The sequence below is a fragment of the Odocoileus virginianus genome, chromosome 17 (assembly GCF_023699985.2).
Source record: "Odocoileus virginianus isolate 20LAN1187 ecotype Illinois chromosome 17, Ovbor_1.2, whole genome shotgun sequence".
NCBI lineage: Eukaryota > Metazoa > Chordata > Mammalia > Artiodactyla > Cervidae > Odocoileus > Odocoileus virginianus.
In genome coordinates, this window is record NC_069690.1 from 45,020,613 (window position 1) to 45,038,913 (window position 18,301).

Consider the following 18,301-nt stretch of genomic DNA (forward strand, 5'->3'; position numbering starts at 1 on the left):
AGCCACATCTCACACCAGAGTTCCCTGGGAGGCCTAGACCTGGAGGGAGAAGCTAATTGATTCTGGGACACATCCAGGGCCACCTGGAGCAGTGGCCAGACATTCTCTCTCCCTCCTGTCCAGGATTCCTGCCGTCACCCCCACTCCCCAACCACCACTGCTGTGGCTACCTCAGGTACACTCCCTCCTGTCAGTCACATGCCAGGTAAGGCCAGAGATGAGAATTAAGTACCTTTCCTTCCTACATCCTTTTGTGGCCCACCCTCTGACTCCACCATCCCCAGCAACCGCAGAGCCTGGCATACTCCAGGCCACAGTCAGAGGAAGGAGAGTAGGGAGACCGGAGCTCCCTGGGGGAGCCAAGGCTCCAGGCCGTACCCTCCCCTCCCACCAGGCTGAGGTTGGTGATTAGCCGGGTTAATTATATCCAAGCCATTTCCGATTGGCACAAGCCCACCCACCCACAGAGCCTGCCCAGAGGCGTGTGGGCCTGGCCCAGGGTCAGGATGCTAGGGCGCCAGTTACCCTGGGGGGGGTCCTGACCCCTGCAACGGTCAGACGGAGGGTAGAGGTCCTCCCCTCTCCAGGACCTCCTCCTCTGTCCCTCACCCCAAGTCTCCTTCTCATTACTTCCTACCCCTATCCTCCTTTTGGCTCACCCCCACACAAACCCCATTCCCTCCCCTCCCTTCCTCTCTCCCCCCAAGGTCTGGAATGAAATCACGGGGCTCTGAGTTCCGCACGAGGCACCGACATAAACACTCTGATTGGGGCTAATTATAAGGGCCAGGTTGGGAGGCTGGAGCCTTCAGAAAACTTGGCGTTCAAACAAAGGGCCCAGGGCTCAGCCCCCAGCCTAGGCCGGCTCCTCTCCAGGCTGAAGAATAGGATGGTCCCAAGCCATAGGCAGTCCTCTCTAAACCCAGTCAGTGGCCTGTGATCTTGTTCCATGTCCCAGGTCCTATCTTGTCCTTTCTTAGTCTCGGTCACTGGTCCTTCCCGGCTCCGAATCCCAGGGCCTTCCCAGGTAGCCTGGACCAGCCGCAAGCCTCCAGTGGAAGTCCAGGCAGCTGGGGAGGGGCTCTCAGGCTGTGAGGCTGGGGACAGGGCTGAGCAGAGGGAAGGGGGGAGGTGCCGGGGAAGCCAGCTGTGACAGCCCTAACCCTAATTAGCCAGCTTCAAAGCCGGCCAGCGAGAGAGCCGGCGCGCGTGTGTGCCCTGCTCATTCAGGCGGGTAAGACATTTCTGTCCTAATCAGAGAAGAGAGAGGGAGAAAACCACTGCCCACCACCACCCTGGGGCTCCTCTAGATTTTGAGCAGGCACCCCAAGTCAGGTAGAGCAAGTGGGAGCACAAGAAATCATTGTTTTGTTAAAACTACCTATAACCATAAGTCCAAAAGCCCTCAAGAGATGCACATCCTTTGATCCAGTGATTCCATTTTTAGGAATTTATCTTAAGTATAGAAGATTGCTACAATTTATCAAGCTTCTACAATATGTTAGCTCTTTACATGCATCATTTGACCCAAACTTCACCACGACCTTGCCAGACAGGTACCTTCACCTTTTTAACAGATGAGGACTGAGTCTCAGAGGTTAGGAGACATCCACGAGGGTTCACAGCTGGCACTGTGTCGTACCAACGCCTGTAACTCCCCACACACGTCTGTCTCTTTCTCGTTTTCTCCCTCAACTATAAAAATCTTACATGTTTATTATACTGTGCTTCATCTTGATACCTGCAGGAGAGACAGGAGCTATAGAATAATCTGTTTTGGGGGTGTTCCTGGTTTTGTAGGTCTGATGGTTTGCTCTCCAGAGCCCCCCATTTCCATAGCAGAGGGAATTACAGATGGAAAGGGGGAACACTGGGGTCTGAGAAGGTGAAGGCTGCCCCAGTGATAAAAGACTGGATAATGTCTAAACCAGGGATTGAAAAATCAGCTTGGGGGCAAGATGGGGGAGGAGACGTGCACAGATAGACCATACACCCTCTATAGTTACATGCAAAATTGTTTTTGCTGAAGTCTGGACATTTTTTCCCGGGAGAATGTCCAAAGATATTGCAGTTTCTCAGAGGAGTCAGTGGTCCCAGAAGTTTAAGATTCATTTCAAGGTGAGGAGACTATGTTTGGAGAAGGAAGGGACCTACTATAGCGAGTAGTGAGATTACCAAAGAGACACGCATTGGAAATGGTAGGAACTTGGGCTCTGCTCCCCCAGACATGTTCCCCGGAGCACCCTGGGACAGCATCTCCCCAATTCCAGAATCCAGCCCAGGTCTAGGATCCCAACACCCTCTTGGAGAGCTTTTTGGAATGATCTAAATTACAGATTCCACTGATCCTCACTCTTTGGGGATGTTCAGAAGAATTTTGTCTTGGAAAACCGTAAGTGTTCTTTTCTGGGGCACTTCAAAGGACAAAGAATTTGTAGGGAAAGGAAGCGTATTCAGGAGAGGAGTCTGTGGTGGGGGGAGTCTCATCAGTGAAGCAGTGAAGCCTGGAGGACCAAGTACTGTTGCTGCTTTGTGGGAGGGGGTGCGGGAAGGAGGGCAGGTAGAAAGCCGCTGTGGTCTGACACCTGCCCAGGCCTGGGGGCCTCAGGTGAAGGGCTTTCTTACTTGGCCCTTGATCTTCCACTAGACAAAGCCGCCCTCTTCCAGAGGGAGGGACCAGCACACTCACAAGGGGTAAACGGTGTCCCACCAAAGGGCGACCCAGAAATCTGCGAAAGCAGACCTCGGGGCTCATGAGTTTAACTAGGTTTTCCCAGCTAGGGAGTGGAGACAGATACCTCTCCAGTGGTGGCAGTGAGCTCAAGTGGTTTACTTATGGGTCTCTGCTCCACAGCACTTTGTCCCCTAAATCCTATGCACCAGCAGTCCCCAAGCTTTGTGGCACAGTTTTCATGGAAGACAAGTTTTCCATGGACCAGGGCGGGGTGGGGGATGGTTTCGGGATGATTGGAGCACAGGACATTTATGATGCACTTTATTTCTATTATTATTCCAGCAGCTCCACCTCAAACCATCAGGCATTAGATCCTGGAGGCTGGGGACCCCTGCTCTACACCCTCACTGTAAGAGTTGTTTCATTAGGCCAAGGAGAGCAGCCAGAGAGAAAGTTCCCCACTTTCCCTAAGGTAATTCTGTCTTCGGCTACCCCTCTGGAGAAGGGGAGGGCATCTAAGAGAGGTATCCTTTCCCAGCGAGGCAATTATCTTATTATCTATCCTCTCCCTAGCTGTAAGACCTATTTTTCCAGTTTTCTCAGGTTCTTTCCCCTCCATTGGCAGACTTTGAGGGAGGAGGGTTGAGAAGGATCTTTACCAAAATTCCCTCCTTCCCACCAGGCTCGGGAAAGAAAAAGGTAATTGTTGCTAGTCTGCCATCCCCTCCTGCCCTCAGCGTGAGGGCCCACTGACAAGTGTACCCAGGTTACAGGGGGCTGGGGGCTGGGAGGCAGAGGAGACTCTTCCCAAATCTTCAGCAAAGACCAGCACTCCTCTTCCCACCGGGCTCCAGCTCAGCCACTGGAAACCACCCTCCCCCCATCCCCCCTTTCGCAAGCTTTGGCCATTCTTTCCCGGAGAGGCGCTCACAATTTGTTTGTAATTTAACTCTTTCCTGCAGCCTTTGTGGGGTTCCTTTAGAATCTTGCAACAAATGGAGCTACAGGGTGGTGCCACCTCCCTGGCCTGCTTCTTTGATAGTGGAAGGTAACTCCCCATTGGGACTTCACACATATCATCATCTGAGAAACGGCTAGTTTTAACTTATAACATGGGCCACTGCTACAAATCATCTAGGGGAGGGTTATATATTTTGGGAAGGGGGTTTGCTGAAATCCCCAGGCTTCATTCAATTCCAAACAAAGCCCCACATACGTGTTCAATTACCACCAAACATTTCCAGATCCCCTCCCCCAACATAAACTAACACACGCCAACACTTCGAACTAGGGGTTCTAACTTACTTTCTCCCTTGTCCCAAAGACTGCCAACAAAGGGTGTTAAGGCACCATTTCCCCTACCACCGTTTAGCTAAAAAGGCAAGATGGGGACTGGGAACCTCTTCTCCATCCTAGCCCCAACCAACCAGGTCAGGGGGAGATGGAAGGAGGAGGTGTGGTTTGGTTAAACTAATAAAATGTTACAACCCTGTTAAATACAATTAAAGGTCTAGATCTCTAGAAGATAATTAAATGCACTTTATTATGATGATTATTAGCTTTTAATTTGCACTATTATCAAGACACAGGAGATGGTGAAAAGTTGAGTTATGGGGGTAAACTTATTTCACCCTACCCCTTGGTCTTCAAATCAAAATCTGGAATTGAAATTCTAAAATACTTCAAATATTTGGTTGAGGGAAATGATGTGTACTGGAAACTGCAATTCTCATACCAGCATGAAAGATACTTTAAGAAAAGTCTTGATTTTATTTGAGGGGGGGGGATGTAGGGGGAAGACAGAAAACATCTGTTATAAACATTCTATCAATCTTGTGATATAGAATGTCATGTAAACACTCAACCCCATCCCCACAGTCACAAAGAGCCTGCCCAGAGCCTGTGTCCAAAGCAAGGATACCCACTTCTCCCCTCCCCTCCCTTTTCTGGGCAAGTGTGAAAAGAAACCAGTCTTTTGTCAAAGAAAAACTAAAAATCCCACCAGCCCATCCATCCATTCCCTCCCTCCAACCCAACCCATTTTATTGCTTTTTGAAAAAAAACAAAAACTCACAGGGAACACACAAACCACCCGACAAACGGCTAACCTGGATGCCAGAGGAGATATTCAGCTGGGGGTGTGGGGAGGGGAAGAGCTGGCACGGAGCTGACAGCAGGGGAAAGGACAGAGATGCAAGGATATCTCCAGACCTCTACATCTGCGAACTTGATGATGCTCCCCCTAAAAATGGAGGCAGTCAGAATCCCCACTCAACGTAGTGGGTGGGGGTGGGGGGTTGTTTCAAAACACATCACAAAGCACTTTCAGCCCACTCCAAGAGTTCAGGGCAGCGAGTTGAAAAGAAGAAAAATCAGAAGAGAAAGATCTTCCTGCCAGCAGGGGGGTGGGCCTGGGATGGGGGTGTGTGGAGGCCATTACTCACTCGATCTCCGCCCTCTCCCCACCACCCCACCCGTCGGTTCGGGTTGGATTTTTTTTTTTTTTTCTCCACGTCTTCATCTCCGTTGGGAGGTTTCCAAAGACTGAGTGAAGGAGACAGCGCAAGTGAGGAGAGAAAGGGGGAAAGGGAAATCAAAACGAAACAAAACGAATCCAAGTCCTGTTCAAAACTACCTAACAGCTTCCATAGGCCCAGCGTCAGTGAGAAAGCTCACAAATTTGGCTTGAGAAGTTGAATGTGCCAACTCCTCAGAGCCAACACCTCTTCCAGCAGGCCCGGCCCTGTCAAACCTGGGATGGTGTTTGAAAGGGCCCTGAAGAAAGGAGAGAACCCCTCAGCTCCCCCACCCCCTATTCCTCAGGCCTGACGCCCCTCGCTGCTTCCCCCCCCCCTTTTTTCTTTTAAATACAAAATATATAATTAAATTTACAAAGACTATTTACAGTTTTAATTACAAACCTGGTGGGGCTGTTGGGCAGAGTTTTCTTTAAAAAGCGACCTAAAAAAGAAATGGTTTCGATTGTTCTTTATTTAAAAAAATAAAATAAGGAGTCTGTAGGAGCCCCCGCCCCACCCCCTCCCCGCGGGCGGTGAGCGCGCGGTGCGGGCCCGGCCGGGGACGCGGCGCTTGTGCGCCGGGCTCACACGGTGGTCTCCCCGTGCCGGCTGTTGGTGAGACGGGTGTAGAACTTCCTCCACGAGTGCAGCGTCTTGCCGGACCAGATCCAGAAGCCCGACGTGATGCCCACGATGAGCGTCATGAGGTATTTGATCATGTAGACGGTGAAGTCGGGAGACATGCGCGGCGTGTAGTGCGCCGGGCACGGGATGGCCAGGCTCTTGCAGTGCTGGCTCACCCACGAGCGCTCCCAGTGCTCTCGGAAGGCCTGCTCGTAGAAGTAGCAGGCGATGACGATGGTGGCCGGCACCGTGTAGAGCACCGAGAAGACGCCGATGCGCACCATCAGCCGCTCCAGCTTCTCCGTCTTGGTACCGTCGTGTTTCATGATGGTACGGATGCGGAAGAGGGACACGAAGCCGGCCAGGAGGAAGGACGTGCCTATGAACAGGTACACGAAGAGCGGCGCCAGCACGAAGCCCCGCAACGGGTCCAGGCTATTGAGGCCCACGAAGCACACGCCGCTCAGCAGGTCGCCGTCAATCTGGCCCATAGCCAGGATCGTGATGGTCTTGACGGCGGGCACGGCCCACGCGGCCAGGTGAAAGTACTGCGAGTTGGCCTCGATGGCCTCGTGGCCCCACTTCATGCCGGCCGCCAGGAACCAAGTGAGCGACAGGATGACCCACCAGATGGAACTGGCCATGCCGAAGAAGTAGAGCACCATGAAGAGGATGGTGCAGCCCTCCTTCTTGGTCCCCTGCACCACCGTGCGGTAGCCGTCCTCGGAGAAGCGCTCGTTACACACCACGCGCTCCTGGAGCACGAAGCCCGCGATGTAGGCCACCGACACCATAGTGTAGCAGCCGGACAGAAAGATGATGGGCCGCTCGGGGTAGCGGAAGCGCTGCATGTCCACCAGGTACGTGGTGACGGTGAAGAAGGTGGAGGCGCAGCACAGCACGGACCAGGTGAGGATCCAGAGGCGCGCAAAGCGCGTCTCCTCCTGTGAGAAGAACATGGAGCCATCCGGCCGCGCCGGCTCGCAGGGAGCCGCGCAGTCGCGCTCGCCCAGGAACTTGTAGCTGAGATAGGACGGCACCTTGAGGACGCGCGGACAGTGGAACGGGTGCTCCAGCGTGGCATAGCGCGGGGGCGAGCCGCCGCCACCCGGGCCGCCCGGGGTGCCCCCCGCACCCGGCTGCAGGCCGGGCGGCGGCGCGGTGGTGAGAAGCGCGGGCGCGCCGTCCTCCGAGTGGTTCTGGCCCACGCAGATCTGCTCCGCGCCGTGGCGGGGGAAGTGCTCGCAGCGCAGGCGCTCCGGCCACTGGAAACCGAACTTGTTCATGAGCGCCTCGCAGCCCTGGCGCGCGCGCTCGCAGATGGAGCGGCACGGCGGGATGGCCTGCTCCAGCACGGTGCACACGGGCGCGTACATGGAGCACAGGAAGAAGCGCAGTTCGGGCGAGCACTGCACTTTTACCAACGGGTAGAACTGGTGCACCTCCAGTCCGGCGTCCTCTTGGTTCGTATGGCCCAGAAGGTTGGGCATGATGGTCTGGTTATAGGCGATGTCCGTGCACAACGGGATGGAGATGGGCTGGCAGAAGCCGTGGTCCGGGATGGATATGCCCTTTTCTCCGTGGAATTGGGCCGGCCCGGCGGCGGGCAGCAGCAGCAGCGGCAGCAACAGGCGGGGCAGGGCGCTGCGGGGCCGCATGCTGGCCGCCGCCCCCCACTCGGCTCCTGGGCGCCCCCCCGCCCCCGCCCCCAGCCCGGAGACCGCACGCCTTCCCCGCCGCCTCCTTGCCGCGGCCGCCGCCTCCCGCGCCTCTTTGCAAACTTTGCTCGCGGCTGCCGAGTTGGGGAGGCCGGGCGGGGGAGGGGGGCGGCGCGCCTGCCCGCTAGCTCGCCGAGGTCGGACTGAGCCGCCGGAGACACTGCGCGCGGCTTGCCCTCTCTCCTCCTCTTCCTCCTCCTCTCGCCTCTCCCCTCCCCTCTACGCCCAGCGACTCCTTTGTGCCTTCCTCCAGCCCTCACCTCGGCCTCTCCGATCCCAATTAGTCGGTTTCAAGGGGGCCCCCGCCGGCGGCCCCGCCCTCTCCTCAGCCCCCCAAAAAAGGGATCCTTGAAACCGCCCCGTCGAGCTCTAAGCACCATCCCAAAATGTTCTCCCGGCCAATGAGATTTAAACCCGAGGACCAGCCCCGAGGGCTGGATTGGTCAACCACAACATAATGAGATCAGAAACCAGATGCCAACAAAACTTTCCCCCCCGCCTTTTGCTTTTTAAAGAGACAAGCTATTATTATATTGAGAGCTTTTTGCCCAACACGGGATTTCTCTGGAGTCTCGGCGGCGAGATTCGGAGACACACGTTCATCAGAACTGCGGCGGGCCCGCGTCACTCAGCCTGGATCACTCTTCTTCCCCGGGCCACGGAACTCTAGGGGTAGAGCCTCTTTAAATCCGTGCCTCCGCGCCTGCTCCTCGAACCCCACTTATTTCAGTCCAGTTTTTCAGAACAAGTTAAAAAAAAAATCTCAAATTTGAAAAAAAAATTGTTTAAGAGAGATTTTTAAAAAATTAAGCCAACAGTTTACAAAGACTCTTCTCTCAGCCCATTTTCATGGCATCCAGACAAAAGTTTCACGTCGCCCTATACGTAGACCTCTAGGAGTTTGCCTCGCTCCTCCCTCTAATAGCACCCTTAAATAACCCTCTGAAAAATGAGAGCTTGTCTCTTTAAGAGGCTCTTAAAGGGGCCTGGACTCCGGGGCGTAATTGCCCCGTAGCGAGCACAAAGGAGCCCATTATGGTTCTTTGTGTTCGGTGGCACCTCAAAGTGAGAAAACTCAGGAACTCAGAGGCCCTGAGCTGGAGGGTTGGGGCGGGGGTGGGAGGGGGTGAGATGAAGGAGAATGGCCTAGAGCTGCGGCTTCTCCCTCCCCTTTCTTCCGAGGCAAATCTTAATTATGCAAAGTAAAGTTTAGTTGCCATAACGAGGAGGTCTTAATCGGAGGTTAATGGTGGGGGGTGGGGGATGACGAGCAGTTTTCAGGGAAGAGATGGCTCTTTTAGGCCGTTTGAGGGAATTTTCCTCCTCTCTCTCCACCTCTGCCTCCGCCCCCTAAAAGCTTCCAGATATGGTCTCCTGGGAGAGAGGGGAGTTTTACCCAAATCTTAAGTGATTCCACACCAGAAAGGGGTGGTGTGTGTGGCGAGGAAGGAGGCTGGGGGTTGTGGTGGATGAACTGCCCCCCCACACACACACACACACACACACACACACACACACACACACTTCTCTCTGCTCCCCCCCAACCCACACACACACACACACACACACACTTCTCTCACCTGACTGGGGGGTGGAAGGCTGTGGCCAGCAGGGTTCCGGTTGGTTTAGAAAGGTTTTCTTCTTTTTTCTTCATTCTTGGATTTTAAGTTTGGTGGGGAGGGAGTTCTGGGGAGGAGAGGAGGAATTTGCATGTAAATCTCCTGGGCCTGGTGTTGGATGATGGATCAATTATTTCTATTGTCTCTCAGTCAGAAGGCGGGGGCACTTAAAAAGAGGAAAGAAACTTGAGTTTAGAAAACCTCCTTCTCTTCTCTATGTGGTCCAAATCCTCCCAGCCTGGCGAGCTGTTTCCTAATTCAATCTAGAAAAGGATTGCTTTAAAAACAAGACAAAAACCCCAAACAACAAAAAGAAACCTAAAAGGAAAAAAGAAAGGAGAGAATAGGAAGAAGGAAAGAAAATTCTCAGTCATAGATACAAACAATGGATCCAGATTTGATAGGATTCAATTTTTTCCCCATCCTTGGTTGAATGAAATACAGATTTTCAGGTTCTTTACAAACATGAAAATTGGCCTTATCATTTCCTGGAGAGGTTGACTTTTCACAGCTTTCGGAAGAAAGAGTTCCTTCAAAATCAGGGAGGATATACCTTAGCTCTTCCATTTTATTTTCATTTCACCCACAAGTCCACCTTCACCCCAGAGCAGTCTAGGGATGGGAAAATTGTGCTGTCTTGCTCTGTGGGGCCCAAACTAAGCCCAAGGTGCTGTGCCTTCAAATCTCCTCTCCTACTCTGCCCCTCGGACATCTAGAGCTGGTACCAAGCCTCTGAGCTGAGCAGTGGGAAAAAAAAATGAGTAAGACACACTCCTCCACTCGGTTCAGGAAGCCGCTCACAGTCTGATAGGAAATTGAGAGTAAATCTCCAATAGAAATGCAGCATCTTCAATTTCCTTCCATGACAAACCTGTTTTCCTACCCTAGGGCCAGGCTTGAGTGACAGTTATCCCTTCCACCCCCAAGGCAAAGCGGGAGCTGAAGCTGCAAAAAGAAAAAAGAAATGAAAGACATTCATTCATACAATCAACCTTTCTGTATGCATCACACTTTTACTGAGTTTTCCGATTTTAAACCACTGTGTAGAGGTTGTGGCCAAGACAGAGAAAGATGGCAGCATCCCTACCCTTGAAGAGTTGAACTGAGTTGGTTGAATCTAGAGCTTGTCATTAACAGTAAAATAAGTTGACAAGAAGAAAAACAAATATCGTATATTAACACATATATATGAAATCTAGGAAAATGCTGATGAGCCTATTTTGCAGGGCAAGAATAGAGACACAGACATAGAGAACCGGACTCGTGGACACAGCAGGGGAAGGAGAGGGTGGGAAGAACTGAGAGAGTAGCGTTGTAATATATACATTAGAGAAAGTGAAAGTCACTCAGTAGTGTCCCGAGTGACTGTTTGCGACCCCACGGACTGTAGCCCACCAGGCTCTTCGGGTCATGGGATTCTCCAGGCCAGAATATTGGAGTGGGTAGCCATTCCCTTCTCCAGGGGATCTTCCTAACCCAGGGATCTAACCCAGGTCTCTGCATTGCAGGCGGATTCTTCACTGTCTGAGCAACCAGGGAAGCATGATATATATACGTTGCCATGTATAAAATATGATAATATGGCAACTTATATAGTGAGAAGCTTAATTGGGAAGGGGATTTGACTGAATTGGAGCGGGCAGAGGAGTGGGAAGTTGTGGGAGAGATTCACAATCATCACAGTCATTTAAATGGATGTAAAATGGCCACAGGATTCAGTGCTACAGAGGGAAAGCGGTGGTGCTAGGAGGCCTCTGTGGTTGAGTGAGGAGTGAAACAGGATGAAGCAGAGGGAGGTCAGCAGGTGTCACACCTGCAGGGCCTTGCAGACCAAGTGTTAGGTGCTAGATGTAGAAATATGACCTTATAATCTCAAGGTAGGGATAGGCATCTCAGACAGAGAGAATAGCATGTGCAAGCGTCTAACGTGGTGAAATGGATGGACTGGGCAGGGGGCACAAGTGTACAAGTACTTTGGCCCGTCAGAGACCTCTGTATACCTGGGTGAGTGACAGCAAAGGAGGTTTTAAATAAGGCCAGACCTGAGATATTGTGCACACAATCTGGACTCCTGGAGATAGAGATGCATTGGCATGTATAGGGAAGCAAAGTGTTTTTTCCCTCTTAAGTTTTAGATGGTCTATTTGGACAGTTAGGTGGATCATGATTTGAGTCAGCTAAGTCAGAGATTCCAGTTATCAATAGATCGTAAGAGAACCAGGCAAGAAATGCTGAAAGCATGAACTGAGCTGAGGCAGTATAGATGAAGAGAGAGTGAGGGAAGAGCCCAACCAATGTTTCTGACTTAGATGATCTGATGTCATTAACCAGGATAGGAAATGCAGGGACAGGAAGATAATGAGCACAGTGAAGCCAGGTCAAGCCTATATTATGTTCAAAAGAAGACAGTATGTTCAATAGAAGTTGACTATTCTAACACAGGGCTTTCCAGGTCGTGCAATAGTAAAGAATCTGCCTGCCAATGCTGGAGAAGCAAGAGACTCAGTTTCAGTTCCTGGGTCAGGAAGATTCCCTGGAGAAGGAGATGGCAACCCACTCCAGTATTCTTGCCTGGATAATCCCATGGACAGAGGAGCCTGGTGGGCTACAGTCCATGGGGTCGCAAAGAATCAGACACGACTGAAGCGACTGAGCACAGATGCATGCTCTAACCCAGGGGCTTGGAAGGAGCTCTTGATGGATTTAGATCTAGTACCTTTAGCTATAGTTGAAGCTATGAGAGCAGTTAAGATCACCTAGAGAAAGGGGATTGAATGAGAAGACTCAAGTTTTGGGGGCATCAACATTTAAGGACCATGGACTGTGGAAGAGGGAGACAGAGAAGGAGCACTGGGGCCAGGAGACGTTCTAGTCAACAGGAGAATGTCCCTGGTTTGTTTTTCCTGGGTCTTGAGAGCCTCAAGTCAGAATTTTTTGATTTACCTTATTTCAGTTGTGAGACTGAAATGAGATAGATTATGGCACTTGCTTGACCTAATGCTAGGCAAAAAGCTTGGTAAGTAATAGCTATTATTTTAATCCAACAAATTATTAAGCATCTACTATAGGCAAAGTAGACTAAGTCTGCAGAGACCTAGGCTGCAGGTTCAGGGGTGATGTTCTGCAGAAAACTGGGCTGATTTTCCTTCCTGAGAAACACTTCTGGTTCGTCTGGGGCTTCCACAATAGACTGGGAGCCGACATTGCCTCCAATGCCGCTGCCATTTCTGCCCTAACCCCTGGGACACTACTGTCAATTATCTATTGGCTTACAAACCTGTTATCTAGGATAATTGTTGAGTGCCCACTGGAAAGATGCCACCCACTCCATTCCATGGGAGCAGAAGTCTCAAGTCGACAGGAGAGCAGAATAAATAGCTGGTGGAGAGGAAAGAAGTCTGCTCTGGGGCTCAGAATGTGCTGGGGCTGCAGGCTTGGCTCCACCCACACCTACTGAGTGACCTCAGGCAAGTCATTTTCCTTCCTTAGCATCAACTGCCTCATCTGCATGAGGGGATTTTTTTTTTTTTTAAATCTATTGATTTTACCTTTGGGCCAGATGTAAGAGGCTGTGAAAATAATACTTTGGGATCATCAGAATGCTAACCACTGGACTGTCAGGGAATTCCTTCTGACCTCTCATTTTGCCAAGAAGAAGAGTCCTAGAAATTGCGTGTGTCCCTGTCTCCTTGCTTATTTCCCACCAGAACCCCTTCCTTACCGAGAAATCATCCCACCTGGCAGAGTTAGGAGTCCTCCCTTTGTTTCCTCAACCCTGGGTCAGGAGGTCAGTATTCTTTCCCTCCAGAGGCACTGAGGTCCCTCCACCCTAAAGGGAAGGGGTGTGTGTATCCATTCAGAAGGGGCAGGACTGAGGCTGAGCCCTGAGAATGAGGATCTTCATGCCACAGTGAAGATCCTGAGGCTGGAACTAAGACCCAGTGCAGCCCAATAAATATTTTTTAAAAATACTCTGTTCTCAGTAGGGTAGGTTCTGGGTGCTTGGTGAAAAACAGATTTGCGTCTTCAGAGACTCTACTTGGCTACCCCTATCTTCAGCCTACAAGGTATTCCTCTGCTTTTCCTGAATCTTCCTTTTCCTCCCTGAGCCTGGAACCCACCTTCAGGTGAGATAGCAAATTCCCTCTCCCTGAACTCCATCCTCCATTGAGATCTCAGAGAACCAGCCCTTCAGGCCCAGAATAATCAGGAGGTCCGGGACTCCTGGAACCCCCACTTGTAGATCTCCTTCAGGGCACTTCAGCCTTCCCCCTGCCAAGTTCCCAGGCTGCTCGGCTCTGGGGACAGAGGCGGGTGGGGAGTTGGCAGAGTGTAGCTCTTATCCCCTTTATCTCTCCAGCACTCTTCCCCCAAGCTCTCTGGATGGCAAAATGGGCCATAAAAGGATTAAACAGATATAACAGATGATCTATTAATTAAGGACTTTAATTAGCCCCGGCCTCGGCCAAGCAAAAGCACAGTGTGGGCTGCTCAGAGCAGACTGCGGAAAAAACAAGCTGAAAAAAAGCAGTGCTGAGTTTGGTTTGTGAGGTTCTTGGGGGTGACTCTGCCTTCTTGGCCCAGGAAATAAGTGTCCCTGGGAGTGAATGAGACAGATAGTTTAATCCTGGAAACTTCTAGAACTGAATGTCAAGAGGAGCAGAATGGGGGAGCCTGAATCATTGACTTGTAGATGCGGAGGGGCCCTCAGAGGGGATGAGTGTCGGGGTGCTCACTGGGGAAGGAGAACCAAGACAAAGTTGCTTCTGGGTTGGGGGCTCCCCTCCTGGGCCTGCAGGGCACACCCTTCCTTCCCTAGGACTGCACCCCATCTCCTAGCTTGCTCTCCCCTCACTTTTTCTTTCTTCCTTTCTTCTTCCCTCTCTCCCTGGTCCCCTTCCCTTCTCCCAGAATTTCTCTCCTTCTCCTCCAGGCTGGGCCACCTCGCCCCCTCCCCTTTCTCTTTCCTGTAACTTAAGCTGTTGTTGGGAGTTGGAGGAGCTGGGCTGGTTTGAAAGGAGGCCCCACTGCTTTTCAGGGAGGAATTGAAACCATGGAGCTGGGGGTGAGGGGAGCAGAGGGGGAGGGGGGCAACTTGAGAAATCAAAGCGGCTGCAGCTCCATCTGGGAAACCAACATTGATTTACTAGCAAGGACCTGGCTCTCCAACCCACACCCCAACCCCAGCCCTGCCCCCTCCCCCTCCTTCCCTGGACTTTGCTTTGTGGTGATAACTGGGGGGATGAGGAGGCCTGATTCCCTCCCCGAGCCTGAAAGCCTGTTCTTGTCCTAGAAGAACCAGACTGGAGGAGCCAGGCCGCCCCCCCACCCCCAGGGGACCCTGGCTGAGCAGGGCTGCAGATGCTTCTAAAGGAGCTGGGTGTGGGAGGGGACCCCCAGGAAGGAGGAAAGCCCCTCAGTCCAGGCAGCCTAGCCTCACAGACTCAGTCCTTCTCTGGCTTGACTCGACCTCCCTCCCCAGAGATGTGGGGCTGGGCTGGGGGTGCTGACAGGAGGAGGCCACTGCTTCATCTGTTGTGGCCTTTCCCTCGGAAAGGGCGGGGGGCGGGGCGCGGTTTGGGGGCCTGGAGTGGGAAGTAAGAACCAGAAAAAGAAAAGGAAAATCTACTTGAGTGAATTTGTTTGTGCTGAAGCTCAGCGTGGGCTGTGGACAGCCCTGGGTTTGAGGGGAGACTCAAGGCCATTCTAGAGGGCAGTGCCACCTCCCTCCTCCCCTCCTCACCTCTCCTTTTCTGTTTCACCTTGCTCTTCCTGTCAGGTCCTTAAACTCCTTGAGGTGTAAGAGCTCTCTAAAGGAGCCTCTGCGATGGGAATAGGGTCCCAAGAGTCCTAGATACTACTGCCAGGTGGGAGTAGAGATCAAAGTGAGTCACAATCCCAGGAAATGTTTGTGCAGGTTTTTTGACTGACCACCTGGTCCTCCTTGGTGGGGGAGAGGAGTTGGTTTGGCTTTGGTTTGGTCTGTGCTATGGGCCTGTGGGATCTTAGTTCCCCAACCGGGGATCAAACCTGTGCCCCCTGAAGTGGAAGCATGGAGCCCTAACCACTGGACTGCCAGGGAATCTCCAAGGGGTTGGGGTTAGATCCCTGGACTCCTTCCCCTGCACACTCACATCATTGGTATTTTTCAGGATTCAAGCATCCAAAATTCAGGGCTAACTCTCAGGAAGAAGAAGAGGAAAAAGAAAGTGATAGTCACTCAGTATGTCCGAGTCTTTGTGACACTGTGGACTGTAGTCTGCGAGGCTCCTCTGTCCATGGGATTTCCCAGGCAAGAATACTGGAGTGGGTAGCCATTCTCTTCTCCAGGGGATCTTCCTAACCCAGAAATCAAACCCTGGTCTCCTGCATTGCAGGCAGATTCTTTACCATCTGAGCCACCAGGGAAGTCCAGTTGAGCGTGTACCCCCCCACAAATTGAAACTTTTTGTAGGACTCTGTGGGATGGACCCATCAGATCTCCTGCCCCAGGGCAATATTTCTGTAAGCCTGGAGTCCACAAGCGTCAGAGTCAATGGAAGAAGGGCGCCCAGGCAGGATCTGCCTATTAGAAATACAGATTCCTGGGCACTCCTAATTATAATCCCCAAGTGATTGTGGGATTTTAGGTCCCTGACCAGGGATTGAACTCCGGGCCCTTGGCAGTGAGAGCACAGAGTCCTAACCAATGGACCCCAAGGGAATTCCTCCCAACTGATTCTTCTGCAGACTCTAGAGCTCTCTGTTTTCCAGACCACTCAATTAGCTTTCAGAGCCCTGGTTAATCTTGGCAGCTGCCCAGGCTTGCTCTGTCCCCCATGGCAAATGGCAGACCCATTCAATCACCTTTCAAAATTTGACCCTGAAGTATCTTTCCAGCAGTGATTTCTCCTGCATTTGCCCCATTGTGGACAAGATGGACTGGTCCTCAGCATCCATTCTCATCTTCTACTAGGTACCTTCCTGCACTGCAGAGGTTGGAAAGCCAAAAACCCCAGCCTCCCTTGCAGCTAGAGTTCTGGATGCAAAATGCATTCATTCAAGACTTGGAAGGTGGAAGGGAGATAAGGTGATAAGGCCATGTTCCTACTGCTCTAGCTATTTCTGCTGGCAGGCAAAGTCCTAGAGATGGGTTTTTTCCCCAGCAACAACACCTCATTCAGTCTCTTGATGACAGTAGCAGCCTGGCATCTATTCCTATGGGGCCCTGAGGCTATAGAGGTGTATCTGTGACCTCGGTTCCAGTGGCAGCCTCATCGTGGTTCTCCTTACCTGATTCTGGCAGAGGAGACTGCTCCTATTAGAGGCTCATTTCTATGGCTACATTAGAAAGTCTGCTCCTCCAGTCCCTCTCACAATTTTGCAAGCTCTAATTCCCTGTCGTCTTAGTCTGCTTTGGCTGCTGTAACAAAATGCCATAGAGCAAATGGCTTAAAAAACAGGAATTTATTGTCTCCCTTCGGGAGGCTGGAAGTCTGAGATCAGGGTGCCAGCACAGTTGGGTTTTGGTGAGGGCTCTCTTCTGGCTTGCAGATGGTGTCTTCTTGCTGTGTGCTCACATGGCTTTCCTTGGCACATACCTGTAGAAGAGAGAAAAATCTTCTTTTCTCTTTCTTTAAAAAAAAATATATATTATTTTTATTTATTTGCCTGCATTGGATCTTAGTTGTGGCAAGAAGGATCTTTGATCTTCGTTGCAACATGCAGGATCTTTAGCTGCAGCATGCAAACTCTTAAGATGTGGAATGTGGGATCTAGTTCCCTGTCCAGGGATCAAATCCAGGCTCCCTGAATTGGAGCATGGAATCTTAGCCGACCACCAGGGAAGTCCCTCCCTCTTCTCATAAAGTCACCAATCCTATTGGATTAGGACTCCACTTTTATGATCTCATTTAATCTTAATTACCTCCTAAAAACCCTCCTTCTAAAAATTCACATTGAAGGGTAGAGCTTAGGTATGTGAATTTCAGGGGGACACAATTTAGTCCATATCACCAGTATTAAATATCCTTCTGCATAAAGCACCTAGAATGTTCATTTCTTGCACTGAATCCTGACTTTACCCATGAATTAGAGCATTTGGTATGTGTTACTTATGATGTCTAACTAGCATCCACTCTCAACAAGATCATCTTTTTTTTTATTATTATTAGTTGGAGGCTAATTACTTTACAATATTGTAGTGGTTTTTGTCATACATTGACATGAATCAGCCATGGATATACATGTATTCCCCATCCCGATCCCCCCTCCCCCCTCCCTCTCCACCCGATCCCTCTGGGTCTTCCCAGTGCACCAGGTCCGAGCACTTGTCTCATGCATCCAACCTGGGCTGGTGATCTGTTTCACCCTAGATAATATACATGTTTCGATGCTGTTATCTTGAAACCTCCCACTGTCGTCTTCTCCCACAGAGTCCAAAAGTCTGTTCTATACATCTGTGTCTCTTTTTCTGTTTTGCATATAGGGTTATCAGTACCATCTTTCTAAATTCCATATATATAAAAATATGGAACGCTTCACGAATTTGCATGTCATCCTTATGCAGGGGCCATGCTAATCTTCTCTGTATCATTCCAATTTTAGTATATGTGCTGCCGAAGCGAGCACACAAGATCATCTCTTGAGGGCACAGGCTGTGTCTTAGTTTTTATACACAGCCTATGCTTATATAGTAGGTGCTCAGTAAACATTTGTTAAGGAATCAATGCCCTCTATAAGCAGGACAGAGCCTGAAGCACTTCTTGGGTTGAGTAGTCTAGAAATTCAAGCATCCTGCTCTGGATGCCCCAGTCTAGCTTCCTTATCCTGACCACATTGCCCCATTCTGGAACCTATACTTCAGAAGGGGGGACGCTAAGCTCTGAGGAAGAGAGGTAAGCAAACTAGGTCTGGGTTTCCAGTCTCCATTTTTGACAAGATTATCCAGTTCCTTGAAGACATATTTAATTGCAAACATGTTCTTGTCCCTAATCTTAGAAGGGATAAACAACAAATTGGACATAATGGTGAGAACTCATGAAGTGGACCCAGGAAATCTAAATGCTCAGGTCCTGGCCTTAATAGGCCACAGCTGACCTACTTCCTAACTCTCCAATTTTCCATGACTCACTTTGCTTTGGAGTATCAGTTTCTGTATCTGTAAAA

General features: G+C 50.9%; 1 protein-coding gene and 1 non-coding gene across 2 annotated transcripts; both read right to left on the minus strand.

The window, feature by feature from the left end:
* Window positions 1-4,191: 4,191 nt before the first annotated feature.
* On the minus strand, window positions 4,192-8,206 carry FZD2 (frizzled class receptor 2). The gene is made up of 3 exons (XM_070479657.1): window positions 5,782-8,206; window positions 5,596-5,635; window positions 4,192-5,218 (listed from the first exon to the last, which is right to left on the minus strand). Exons 1-3 carry the CDS (start codon window positions 7,473-7,475, stop codon window positions 5,192-5,194), a joined length of 1,761 nt encoding a protein of 586 aa, XP_070335758.1. The 5' UTR covers window positions 7,476-8,206; the 3' UTR covers window positions 4,192-5,191.
* A 9,451-nt stretch (window positions 8,207-17,657) lies between these two features.
* Window positions 17,658-17,764, minus strand: LOC139039226 (U6 spliceosomal RNA). Its single transcript, XR_011492549.1, has one exon. It is a non-coding gene; the product is annotated as a U6 spliceosomal RNA (small nuclear RNA).
* Between the last annotated feature and the right edge of the window lie 537 nt (window positions 17,765-18,301).

What these genes read in the sequence shown, in the direction of transcription:
- FZD2 (XM_070479657.1), bottom strand. Translation starts at nt 7,475, where the DNA reads ATGCGGCCCCGCAGCGCCCTGCCCCGCCTGTTGCTGCCGCTGCTGCTG. An exon ending in CGGCACGGGGAGACCACCGT is followed by an intron (nt 5,636 to 5,781) that starts GTGAGCCCGGCG and finishes TTTCTTTTTTAG; the next exon opens with GTCGCTTTTTAAAGAAAACT. An exon ending in CTGCCCAACAGCCCCACCAG is followed by an intron (nt 5,219 to 5,595) that starts GTTTGTAATTAA and finishes TCCTTCACTCAG; the next exon opens with TCTTTGGAAACCTCCCAACG.